Here is a 13912-nt window from a genome sequence, read left to right as displayed (position 1 = left end):
ATTGATAAGAAAGACAGTTTTCCGCAACTTACAATCTTAAAGTACGTTTGCTGAAAAACAAAGAGCAGTTGAATTAGAAGACAAAAAAGTTTCAAAAGCATGGTCTACGCCAACAAGGAAGAACCAACCAACCACTGCTGAGGACCATAGGAGGGCCCCCCCGAGACACCCATCAAAATCCACAAGTGGGATTAGCAGTGTGGTGTCACAAAACCCAAGAAAAATACAAAACAAGAATCACAAAAGAAGTAAACAGTTTTGCTAGAGAATCAAAAACCAACAATACCACATACCACCAAGAATAATGAGTCAGTAACCTTTCATTTCCAAAGCCTGTAGATTAGAAGATCCAAAAATCCAGAGGTGAGATAATTAAAAAAAAAAGAAAACTACAACAACAACCAAAAAAAAAAAAAAAAAAAAAAAAAAAAGGCAAAACCACAGTAAAGGGAAAAAAACATTTCTGTAATTCTTTTAGGGGGGATACATAATTTTCAACTGTATGAAGTTAAAGAAAAAACGGACTGAAGAAGAACAAAACCAAAAACCTTTTATGAAAGATAAGACAAAAAGAAGATAGTCCATGTTGTCTTCTGCATGTCTGCTACTGTTCTCCAGACCATCTTGGCTTTGGTCCAGGACAAGAACAGCTAAGGAAGAAAAAAAATGATCTTTTTTTGCTCCAGTTGGACAAAAAAAAAAAGGGGAAGGAAAAAAAGAAGAAAAAAAAAAAAAAGAAGAAGAAAAAGAAAAAAAGAAGAAAAAGAAGAAGAAGAAAAAGGAGAAGAAGAAGAAGAAAAAGAAAAAAGAGGGACAAATGGTACGCTGTGACTGGGCTATGGCCAGGAGACCTGGATATGCTTTCATTGAAGCATATCACAAATTAATTAGTTTTTTATTTATTTATATTTTTTATGAACAAATGAAAAGGGGAAAGGAAAAGGCAATGTGAAGAAAGAAAGGTCACAATATGAGAGTCACTGATCATAACCAAACAGGACGAAGGAAAAAGAAAATCAGATGATGGACATTTCCATGGTTTTTGTTTTGTTTTGTTTTTTCCTTAAGGAAAACAAAACAAAACAAAACCAAAAACAGGACAAAGATGAGAGGGATGAAAGGACAGAAAGAATGAGTAAGATCATTCTGTGAACGTTAGTTCAGCACTCTTACCTCTTATTGGTGTACCACCTGGGTGGATAATATGAATGCAAATAAGATTAGAAAGAAGAAGCATTAGTACGAGAAGAAGGAGGCTAGGGCTTTGGAAGAAGAATCAAATTAGATTTACAGAATTAAATAAGGTCTTAAGAGAAACTTGAATTACTATACTGTTAAAACAGGAATATATTAGATAGTATTATCAGGTTATAAAAGCAAGTTGCATTGTACCACAAAGGGCAAAAAGGCTATACTTGGCTGCACTACCATTCTCAGAGTAGCATCTGAGTTCTTAGACGTTTGGTTATATAGGGTTAGATATGTATCAAATATGCCTCAAATACTTAAAGGAAACTTTACAAAACTGTACTTATGACATATTTTAGGTAAATATTGGAAATTCTATTTAAATATATATATAGATCTATATATATATATATATATAAAAAGAGGATACACTAAAGTCTATCTCAAAACAAACACTGTAGTTTAGGCTGGATTATGGCATTTACTGTTCTAGATCTATGTGATACATGTGTACTGTTTCTTTTAGGTGTGGCTATGACTGATAAGACAACATTTCTGTGGAGGTGTGCGTGTGCGCCACTATAGGGATCTGGTGACTACACTGACTGTTAGTAAAATGCATGCCATGCATTTTAAGAATAATAACACTAATCATATAATAATTATCATAATCATAATCATAATATTCTGAATATGGAAATTAGTGGGGGTGAAGTGCGCTTCAGAACTAAGCACTTACCAATAGATTCTGGAGATTTAAATACGGAGAGAAGAAAGACAGCATAAAAATATTATTATATTCCTTATAATTTGGTACAAAGTTTTCAGTTAAAGCTTTATATACTAAATCATCTATGTCACATGTGAAAAAATCTTAATTTACATTAACAGAAGGTTAATTTACACAGTTCTGCTGACAACAAGCAAAAAGTAGGTTAACAAGACGATTTAACATCACAGGACAGGTCAAAAGCTGAGAATTCTGGGAAGACACGTGATTAAACAACTTAGATTCTACAACGATATCTACTACAATTGTCAAAGAAAAAAGCTCATTATATCCCAATGATCAATGATCTGATCTTATTTTGGGATAAGATTTAAACTTGATAAATTTAGAGGGTTTTTCTGTTTTGTTTTGTTTTGTTTGTTCTGTTTTGTTTTTAATCTAAATAGAGCAAAGAAATAAACTAGGGCAGGAGGAGAGTGAGAGAACTGCTAGGGAGGTGCAACGGGCAAAGAGAGAGAGAGAGCAGCAAAAGCTGGAATCTACACCAAAAGCAGACTTCTGTAGATCCAGAAAATATAGGATTCATAAAGCTTTAGCGTGGACGCACACTACTGTGGCTAAATGTGTTGGAAAAATGCTCAGCCAGCAAAAAAACTCCAACTTTGTTCCACAGATTACCCAGATTTCATTTCCTTTTTTTTTTTTTTTTTCCAGGTATAAATCTGCATGGGAAGAAGTACAGTGCTTTATGTATTTGTGAGAGGAAAGAAGATGTGTCCAAACTGGCTAATCTTTGGTGAAGTCAAATGTGGAAAAGACAGCAATAAACACATTTTAGATTTTAATTGAAGTGTCTAATGCAGGTTTTGGTTTTGATGAATATAACCATTGGTACTCCTTGCAATTTCTGAATGAAGTCCAATGTTGAAATAAATTTGTTAAAAAAAAGTAAAAGGAAAGAAGAAAGAAAGAGGAGAAAATGGATCCATCAAGTACTGCAAAAAGCAGTAAAGAAAAAAATCATCAAAAAATACAGTCACAGCAGTGAGCAATGTGGAGTAAACAGAAGCTGCAAAACACATAGAGACAGACTCTATAGAAAGCTATGACAACATCACAGACATGGACAACACACCCAGTAACACAGAAAAGGAGAGGGGAAAGAGAAATTATTACCTATAAATAAAATTTTTTTAAAAGAAAGAGAAAGAAAAGAAAGAAAAAGTGAGAGAGAACAACTCAGGGCGTCGGTGGAAACAGTAACAAGACCCTACCTGAGCGTAGCTGCTTGATGCGGCCATTGTTGTTGCTTGTGTCAACAGGTAGGAAATCTTTGAACCAAGTTATTTCAGGATCAGGATTGCCACTGGCTGCACATAACATGGTAGCTGTACGAGTTCGTTCAACCACCTTCAGCTGTGGGCCCATATCAATGGTTGGAAAACCTCGAGGAATTTGATCCTCTGAAAAAGAAATGTATAAATTGACGGATTTCGTGTTAGTTGTGCAGTACTGCATGAAAGCCCAAATCATCATCCTGCTTAACATTCCATGATCACCTAATTGTTTCTAAACAACAACCAATTGATCAAAATGCTGATACAAAAAAAAGAAGTTTGTATAAAAATGCCTAGAAACTTTATAAAATCAGATGAGATAAACTACTTAGCATGCAATCACTGGATTCATACTATGGTAGTATACAACACTGATGTTGCCCTGCGTAAGAGAGTCCTTACTATTTTATGTGAAATATCAAATCACATTTACCTACAACAGGGAAAACCCCTTCTCTTCATACCAGAGAAGTTTATAAGGAAGGATTACCACACAGTATAAAATCCGGCCACTCAGATGACCTAAGTTATATTTCTTGCTTCTATCAGTATTACTTATCTGCCATTGCTCATAACATCTATTGCCCCTGTGCTCTGACTGTCCATCTTACAGATGCACATGATAGTGCTTTACTGCTACAGGGAAGTGCTGTGAAGATGAATTACATGACTGCAAAACACTGAGAAATTCTAAATATTGAAGCTCTGTGAATAGCAAAGTTAAAGTGGCAGGATACTCATAATGATATTGACTAGATACCACAGTGTCTATTAAAATAGATACAGCCCAAAATCCTCATGCTAGTGTGGTTAATACTGAAATATTAAAAATTACAAAAGTAACTGGCCTTTATAATGTGACACCTGCTAGCAAATAACACTGGGAGCACAGTATGGTCAGGTAATTTCTCAGAAATCAAGTTTGCGTAGCTAAAATAACCTCTTTGAAACACAAAATCTTGCTCCTTTTTTCCACTGCAATAGCAAAAACATTTTTTTTTTTTGCAAAATATTATTTCCATTCAAAAATGAAAACAAAAAATAACAAAACAGAGAATATCAACACTAACTAAATGCCACATATTATTAAATGTATTAACTAGTCATTACCGACAGCAGCTGATAAGGGTATAAAACTAACAGGAGAAATTATTCAACATTAACTGTCTTTAGTTAAGAAGTGTCGTATTTTCAGAGATCAGATTAAGTCTTCACACTGTTCTGAAAAAAAAGTATAGCAATCATGTACAGCCTACAGATTCTCATAGTTCCTGGGATGTGATGTTGCTCATGAGCTACTTAATTCCTTGCAATACAGTGCACATAGGTAATCATAGAATTACACAATGGTTTAGGACCTTAAAGGTCCTACATTTAACTCCTCTGCCATGGACAGGAACCTCTTCCACTAGACCAAGTTACTCAGAGACACATCCAACCTGGTCTTGTATGCCTTTAGGGTTGGGGGATCCACAACCCCTCTGAGCAACCTATTTCAGTGCCTCACTACCCTCAGAGTAAAGCTTTTCTTCCTAAGATCTAATCAAAACCCACCCTCCTTCAGCTTAGGGCAAATTTCCTACTTCCTATTCCTTTAGAAAAGCTCCTCTCCAGGCTTCATATGTACCTTTCAGGTGCTGGAAAGCTTAACAAGGTCTCCAGAGCTTTTTCTGTTCTAGGCTGAACAGCCCCAACTTTCTTAGGTTTTCCCTGTAGCAGAGAATTCCAGACCTCTGATCAACTTGTAGCTCTCCATGGGACTCATTCTAACTAATCAAAGTCTTATGTTGGAGGACCCAGACCTGGATGCAATACTGCAGACTGGAGTCTCACAAGAAGACAATAGAGGGGTATAAGCACATCTCTTGACCTTCAGAACATGCCTCTTCTGATGCAGCCCAGGATGTGGTTGGATCTCTCTCATATCACATGTGTCATCCACAAAATCCATCTATGGGGAGACTTTGTCCCCAGAGTAAGTCTCCATCCAATTTCCACTAAGTCTGTATTGCTGTTTGGAATGAGCCCAACACAGGTACAGAACCTTCCACTGAGCCTTGCTGCACTTCCTCAGGTTCCACCTCTCAGGTCTGTTAAGGTCAATCCACGTCCCTCAGTGTGTGACACCACCACACACCTCAGTGTCACTAGCAAACTTGCTAAGGGAGCACTCAATCCCACTGCCCATGCTTCTGACAAAGGTGCCAAGTAGCACTGGTCCCAATACAAATCCCTGAGGATCCTCAGCTGTCACTAGTTTCTAGTTAGACATTGAACTGTTGACTGAAACTCTAGGAGAGCCATCATCCAGCCAATTTCTAATCCACCAAGAGTTCCAACTAAAAATTCATTCCTCTCCAGTTTAGAGACAAGGATGACATTTGGAAAATATGGAAAATATCAAATGCACTGTGCACAAATCCATATGGATGATTTCTGCTGCCCTTCCTTGCCCACCACTGCTGTAACACATTGCTGTATCAAGCCACCAAATTTGTCAGGTGTGATTTGCCTTTAGTGAAGCCATGTTGGCAGTCACCCATTACCTAATTACTTTCAATGTCTCTTAGCATATTTTCCAGGAGGATCTGCTCCATGACCTTGCCAGGCACTGTTGAGGCCTGTAGCTCCTTGGTTTTCCTTATGTTCCTTTTTAAAACTGGGGCCATGTTTTCCACTTTCCTGCTGGTGGGAACTTCACTGGACTGCCATGAGTTTCCAAATATGATGTGTAGTGGCTGTATTCTTTCATTCCAACACTCTAGTCATAGGAGAGGTCCCTGTGTTTCCATGATGACAATTAAAGTCATAGACTGCAGGCATCCACACATCTCTAACACCACCCATGCTGCATGTGTTAGCACAATGGGGTTTTAAGTTGCTCCCCACTGAGGCTGACTTTCTGTCTGCTGTGGCTGGAATGTCTTGGCACTGTCCCTCAGGTACTCTGCTGCTGACCTGCATACCCTCCAGGCTCTTTCTGGCTCAGACATCTAACCAGTATGTGTGGGATGGGATGTTGTCCCACATCTTATCACTGTTAAACCTGATGACATCTCCCTCCCTGTCAACAAACCCCTATCAATAAGCCCTGCTAGCCTTGGCCAAATAATCTGTTCCCCTTTTGAAAGAGCTGAATCCTGTCTCCATTCAGCAAGCTAGTCCATGTATAGGCCATCCCATTATCAAAGAAACATTTTGGTGATGACTCTAGTCATGGAACCGTGTGGGTCCATCTGCTTCTTTCAATGTTAATACCTGCAGCTGGAAGAAGAGGAGAAATAATCTGCACTGAATTCACCAACCATCCCAGGGCCTTGGTACAATGAACACAACTGTTCATCAAGCTTCCATGACTCTTCAGAACTAGGATTTCTACCCATCAGCTGATAAATATAAAATCATTCACCAGTCATAGGCTCTTCCTAAAGAAGGTATGTTTAACATCTGTTTATAAAAGTCTTTGCTTTGGTATTAGCTGACAAGATCTGACTGTGACACAGAACAGGATTTTTATGACCTTACCTTTCCTACTTGGCCTATATAGAAAACCCTGGAGTCCCTTTTGCAAATACCTAAGTGTACAACAGAAATAATCTATCTTGAATGTTAATAGGATTGAAGTTGTAAAGAGCCACCCTTTCTTATTTTCAATAAGGGCAATTAAATTCATCCATCTGCCTTATGAGGAATCTCTTTGAATGAATGCTTTTCATGAAATTTTCATGAGAAACATTTCATGTAACATTCAAATACCAGAACTGTTATATTTTTGACAGTTGTGGCTGGTATCCGACCTGGCTTTCAGGTATCTGGAAATAAACCCAGATATTCAACATCAAATGGACCAGGGAAATAATGAAATTTCTAATTGGAGGGCTTATCACAGTGGCTTTAGTTTTTAAGATGTTAATTACTTTTTTTTTCTCTAACTTTATTCACGATTTGTATTTGTCTTTACACTTTAGTGATACCAAGTATGACAGATCATCAAACACTCTATGAAACAAAGCTGAGCAACAAATCATTGAATAACTGCATCTCAGCCACAATAAGAGAAGAGTAACTATTACAAAAATTTTATATATTGGTACATCTACATGGGGTGGCCAGACAAATATTTTTTACTGATCATTAACATGCTCATTATGCTCTAAACTATAGGATATACCATCCTTCCCACATAATATTCAGTTCTAGTCAATTAACTCCCAATTCATCAACAATTTAAATCACACTTGACCTTCTCAAAGCCATTTTGTACTGTCATTTTGAGAGGCCATAAAAGGTCAGATTTCTCTGTCCTTGTGTCTTAGTGATTTATACATGTAATACGTATTTTGTTTAGGATGACAGATACAAGTGATTTAGAAATAGGCCACATTCTTTGAATTTGTTACGTGTCTTTAAGGTGCTGAATTTCCTTACTGGCATTAAAAGAATGCATTTAGTACTACACCAGTATAATTTGCAATTGCTGCAAGAACTCCACAAAAGCTCTTTTTCAGTGTATGATCTGAACAATACAGAAAACAAATAATGAGAGGTTACCAGATCAGCCCTCAAGAGAGAGTGTTACAAAATAACCTTGCTTTGCTTTGTATCACGGTTCTTAGTATTTCTCAACTCCATACATTCCATCAGTTTGACACTGCTCACCCAAGGCACACAGAACAGATTACAAACAGAAGGTAGAAGCCACTGTGTGGCTAAAAAGTTATGATCTTCTTGCCATTACTGAAACTTGGTGGGATGTGATTGGAGTGTGACTATTGACGGCTTTAGGCTTTCCAAAAGAGACGGGTGAGGAAAGAGAGAGGCAGAGGGGTCGCCCTCTACATCAGGAGGTAGACTGAGTGTGAAGGGCTGTCTCTGAAGTACAGCCATGAGCAAGTCAAAAGCCTGTGGATGAGAACCAGGAACGAGGCAACAAAGGGAACCTTGTGGATAATTTTAAGTACAGATCCCTGATCAGAGGGACCCCATTGATGAAACCTTCTTGTTCCAGCTACAGGCAGCATCATGCTTGCAGGATCTGGTTCTACTGGGACACTTCAACCATCACAAAATCTGCTGGAAAAGCAGCATGGCAAGATACAGGCAAGCCAGGAGACTCTTGGAAAGCAGGAGGGATACCTTCTGGAGCCAAGGAATATTCAGCAGCCCTACCAGAGGGGATTAAAATCCTGGATCTGATGGGCAGCAATTGAAGTGAGCTGGTCTCAAACGTCAAGACTGGAGGGAGTCTGGGCAGCAGTGATCATGCATTGGTGGGGTTTGCAGCCCTGAGGGATATGGGCCAGGAGAGGAAAAGGTTAGGCTCCTGAACTTCAGGAAAGCAGACTTTCAGCTCTTCAAGGAGATAGCCAGTAAAATCCACTGGGAGACTTCCCTCAGGGAAAAGAGAGTGGAACAGAGCTGGCAGATCTTTAAGCAAGTCTTCCACAGAGCGCAAGAGCTGGCAACCCCTAGGAGCAAGAAAGTAGGCAAGGAAGGCAAGGGAACAGCATGGCTGAGTAGAGAACTGCTGGTCAAACTGGAGGAGAAGAAGCAAATGCACAGGCAGTTGAAGCTGGGATGGGTGGCAACCTAAAAGGAGTAGAGAGATGAAGTGTGGTTGTGCTGGGATGAGGTCAGGAAGGCCTAGGGGAAGCTGGAATTGAACCTAGCAAGGAACTGTTCAAGGTCAGGTTGGATAGAGCTCTGAGCAACCTGGTCTAGTGGAAGGTGTCCCTGCGCACTCTAAAGGGTTTGGAAACAGATGATCTTTAAGGAGTCTTCCAACACAGGCTGTTTTATGATTCTATGATTCTATGTCCTGTAAACAATATCCTTGCTGCAGCATAGATAGCCTCCCTTCCAAGAAGCTTGACTGGAAAAAGCACATTAGCCTTTGCATTCAGATTTCAATGTAAGTATACCTAAAACAAATGTAAAGTATGTCATTTCACTTGCTGCTGCATTTGTCCTAGAGTTGAGCTTGCCCTCATAAATGCAATGGCATTTAGGGCAGACACTCAAATTCAGTATTTTTGTGTGAACAGTGATTTTGATAGAGTGGTATCTTGAAAATAGCTGCAAGTTAAAATTATGCTCTAACAAAAAAATAAAACCATACTTAGCTTTAAGTGATATTGATAGAAAAAAGCATAGCTGTGCCACAACTATATATTACAAACTGTTATGCTCATCACAAAATTCTATTTCCTCTCATCTCAAAGAAAAAAAATGTGCTGTTACAACCTCTATATAATTTCTTTTTTGTGATGCAATTATTTAATAATATTTCAGGAGCTGAACTTCCCAAGCTATGAAGCTGTACTGTCAAGACTACATATATACAAAAGCTGGATCCAAACAAAGATTTCAGTACAACGGCTTTGACCCTTTGTGGTAAACTTGCATGCTTAATATACAAGACAGTTTGAAAAAGAGGAAGGCAGTCACATTTAGCTAGGATTTGTGCCACAGCTTCTTAACATTTTGACTACTTTTTCTGTAAAAGGTTACTTTCAGATCATGCGTAGGCCCTGCTGGCAGCAAGAAGAGTGTTAGCTTCTAGAAACAGATTGAGTCTTGAAGTCTTAAATTTTTCATAGCTACCTTACTGAATCAGTCTGGCAATCACAATCATGTTTTAACAAGAAAGACTGAATAGTGTGAATAGTCTTCTGAGTTACAGTACAATATGATGATATTACTACGATATGAAGCACAAATGTGAAGTATCCAAAGCAAATCATTATAACTTTGGTTTTGGATTACACACTATATAAGCAAGGTAATAGCACCAGGACTCAAGGCCAGACAGTTGTGAAGAAAACTGGTTAATACGTTTGTTAAGTATTTAATTTCACATTAACTATTTTTTCCATTGAAACATCCATATTCCAGATTATTAATCTGGAGCTCATATTCATATGTAGAATAGAATATTAATGTGTAGTTAAATCTGTGTAATCTGCTTAACTAAAATACATACTCATAGTGCTTGACTGTGCCCCTTGAAAATTTTGCTTATGTAAACCAATTATTCTTATTGTGAAAATGGAAGGTGGTTCTCTACTCTATTCAGGAAGAAAAGAAAGTGAATCTATTTCAAGATTCACTGATAGGTTTGCCACAGGCAAATTTTAGTCATTCTGTAGCTCACAGAATAAAAAGGCACACATGGAACATTCCCAGAATACATTATAGATACTGAAGATAAACTGCCACAATAAAGTTTATTATTTCAAAGAACAGTGTAAATAAAGCTTTTATTTTCACTATTCCAGATGGCAGCAGCATATAATTTGCACTGTTTTGACATCATGACCGTATTATTCAAAATCATTCTTCTTCCTACTGAACTGAATGCAGGATTGAGAACAGTAAAATCAAAGAGACTAGGGGAGGAACTAAAATCACCATTTTGCAGTGAAGTTGGTATTCTGTACTATTATTGAAGAACAATGCATATAAAGGAACAGAAAAATAAAACCAGAGCCAATTCTAATTATACATAAAAATTAAATTGGATTTAAAAGATATAAAGCATCAGAGAAGTGCCAGTTAATAAACATTATTCATACTGAAACACTTTACAAGGCAGATTTTGGCAAATAGAAGTAATTATGAACACACAATAAATTACTTTGTGGGATCCTTTGTTCAAAGTTGCTATATACAGATGGATAGCTTTTTCTTAGTGGTGCTGTACATCAGTAAGGCAGGGTAATGGCTGCACTAGAATAATAGATCTCAGTATCAGTTGGGAGTTCTCTTTAACTTCACACATTTTTAGCACACAAGGGTAGTGAATTAGGCATTGATAAGATGATCAGCAGAAATTCAACATAAGAACAGCTGCCCATACCAACCCATCAAAACCCATGGACTTCAAAGTATATTCATAAACTGAAGAGAAGTGAAAAGTATATTTTGATACAAAAGAAAACAAATTTGTTTAGTAGCTCTGTATGCAATTACCTTGCAAATTGCCAAGTAATGTCTATGTAACAGAACATAGAGCCACTTAGCCTGAATTATCATTTGTATGAATGTTGAAGCAGCAATTTCACATTGCATTAAGTCAGTTAACATTCACTGTTATTAGCACTTAGCTTTAAATAAGTTCTCTGTTTCAACAAATGAGAGCACTGAGCCTTTGAAATCAGATATCTTCATAAGGACATGAAAATGGAAAAAGGAATTTGCACCTTTCAGCAGTTCTCAAAATCCACAGAATTAGACTGCACACAGCAAGCTTTTCCCAAAGTGACCTGTCTCACTCACATGAACAATGAAATACCACTCACTCTACTTTAATGATGACTTTTTAAGTTACATGAATTAGCTTTTGTAAAGTCATCACTCATATGGAAACATAAGCCTGAAAATCAGGGTTTATTCTGATTTGTACACAGTGTCATAACTTAGAACAGAGCATATCATCTGAACAACAGCGTGCCCAAATTTAGTTATGATTGAAATTTTGGATGTCTGTCTTTTCTGTTCCTTTGGAATGTAACAGGAGATAGAAGATGCTGTGTCCCCCCCCCCCAAAAAAAAAACAACAACCAAACAACAAACCACCACCACCAAAAGGTAGGGAATCCAAGCATCCCTACCAGATATCCCTTATCTAGCACAAGGAGAGGATTCAGAGTCTGAGGTAATGAAAGTAAGACAAAGAATATGGTGTTTTAAGAGCAGGGTATCATATATCTAGGAAATTAAAAGCTAAACTTCGGAAGCAAAGAGGATAGAGCATCCCACATATTTCCATATGTCAAAAGGAAAATACTGTGTATTTTGCACTGGTGAATAAAAGACAAGAGGACTGCAAAGGGTGGTAAATATGAATTTCCATGATTACTGTTTCTGATTTAAGGCTTAGTTTCCAGACAGGGTTAGGATTTAGATTACACTAAATCAGGGTTAAATTGGGGCTTGCCAAGAATCAAGATTAGGAAAACAAAAAAGCATGCTTGCTCTATCCAGTCAACGTTTTTACCATACTAATATTTGTGCTTCTACATCCTCCTCACTTTTATTTGAAAAATAAAGGGGAAAGCAGCACAATGCAGGCAGCCTTCACTTTATCACATCACGTACAGCTTTATAGTGAGGTAAATAATGAGATGAGCAGCAGGTTCATATGGACACCAGAGCACATTTTTCATGTTAGTAGCCTCAACTGTCCAAAGCATTCTGGACAATGCTTTTACGTACAGAACACATAAAAGCATTCTTTGCCTTTTCTTCCTCTCCTTTATACTCTTTGTTAAAGTATCTATACTAGTAAACACATATGACATTTTCTGTAAGTAGTTACCTTGTACTCATTCTTAAGTACAAAGCAATAAATCTTTGCAATCAAGTTTCCAACATCTCAGTTTGAGAACGAAGTAGAAGCATCTCGTTTTCTTGCGTTCAAAAGAGCAAGGGAGAAAAGAGGAAATAAGAGCAGTCTGTCAAAGGAGTTCTCAAACCATATAGCCTGCCTCTCCCTTCTTCCTCACCATGGCCATTTCTGTTACTGATGTTGCACTGCTCTCAAGGAATTGTTTCCTCAATGCCATAATCTTCCTCAACGTTTTTTAATGCAGCCTACATACTTTGTAGCCTAAACTGTCAACTATAAACTATACTAACTGTATTAATATCACAGCTGCAGAATATAGGAACCTGACAAAGGAATTTGTCAAAACCATTAACTTTGCTGAAGTATTGCTTTTAAAGGAGAACAACAGCATTTTCTGCATTTCTACCTTGGAATCAAACTCATACATTTCAGAAACGGGATATTTTCACTTCAGTGAGTGGTTAGAAAGATGCTCCAAAAACCATACTGTTTAGCTCTCTAAAAGGAAGAAGTGAAGAATAAGGGTTATGGAATTGTATCCCTTGAGTTTTAATAAAAGATATTTCCTTCAGGATGTACAAAGCACTTCTAGTGCAGTGAATTAAACAGTAAGTCGTGTCTACGCATTTCAACTGCTTTTCTGGTGCCCAGCACAACAATGCACCTGTACACATGTAACAATTTGAATGTTACTGCATCGTTTCTATGAACAGCAAACGTAAGTACAAAAAACCCAACACAAGTCCTATTATTGCTGAAGAGATGGAGAAAAAAAGAGGTATGTTGTCAGAACAGAAAATAAACTTTGTAAAAATGCAGTCAAAGAAGATATCCCTTGAAATTCAGTATTATTCAGAGTTGTAATAATGTTACTCACACAAAATATGAACCGTACATCCAATGCAGCATTCATCTTCATTGGTCTGAAGAGCATGCTGAGAACATTCATAATGCTTGCATGATTACAGATTGCTAGTAAAAAGGAATAAACTCAGTAGCTTCCCATTTTTATGTTTTCTTTGCTTGTTTTATTTTAAATCTTTCCACCACTACAAACACAGATCTATCAATTAAGAAAATTCTGGAAGATGCTAAGACACAAAACAATGCCTTGTATCATGTACTTCTAATATAAATAAGCAAAAGACAGAATCCAAAGCACTGGCAGAAGTTAAAACACATGGCATCTTTAAAGCTGTATGAACCTTTAACAGAAGGAAGAAAATAGTTCCTTTATAAAGAGATGGGGAAGTTCTTCTCTGATTGCTTGGCTATGCAAGGAGTTTGTGTGCCCTGGATTTCACTCTT

At 37.5% G+C, this 13912-nt stretch overlaps 1 protein-coding gene across 6 annotated transcripts in view; it reads right to left on the bottom strand.

The window, feature by feature from the left end:
- The window catches only part of PTPRD (protein tyrosine phosphatase receptor type D), a 353173-nt gene that overhangs the window by 136613 nt on the left and 202648 nt on the right, over window positions 1–13912 (bottom strand). For all 6 annotated transcript variants that reach the window (XM_079329956.1, XM_079329958.1, XM_079329959.1 and 3 more), the window contains exon 5: window positions 3193–3381. In XM_079329956.1, coding sequence (XP_079186082.1) covers window positions 3193–3381 — 189 coding nt within the window. The remainder of the gene's footprint in view (window positions 1–3192; window positions 3382–13912) is intronic.

This window comes from Erithacus rubecula (assembly GCF_903797595.1).
Source record: "Erithacus rubecula genome assembly, chromosome: Z".
Lineage (NCBI taxonomy): Eukaryota > Metazoa > Chordata > Aves > Passeriformes > Muscicapidae > Erithacus > Erithacus rubecula.
The sequence above is the reverse complement of the archived record's forward strand: the minus strand, read 5'-3'. Positions and strand labels throughout refer to the sequence as shown.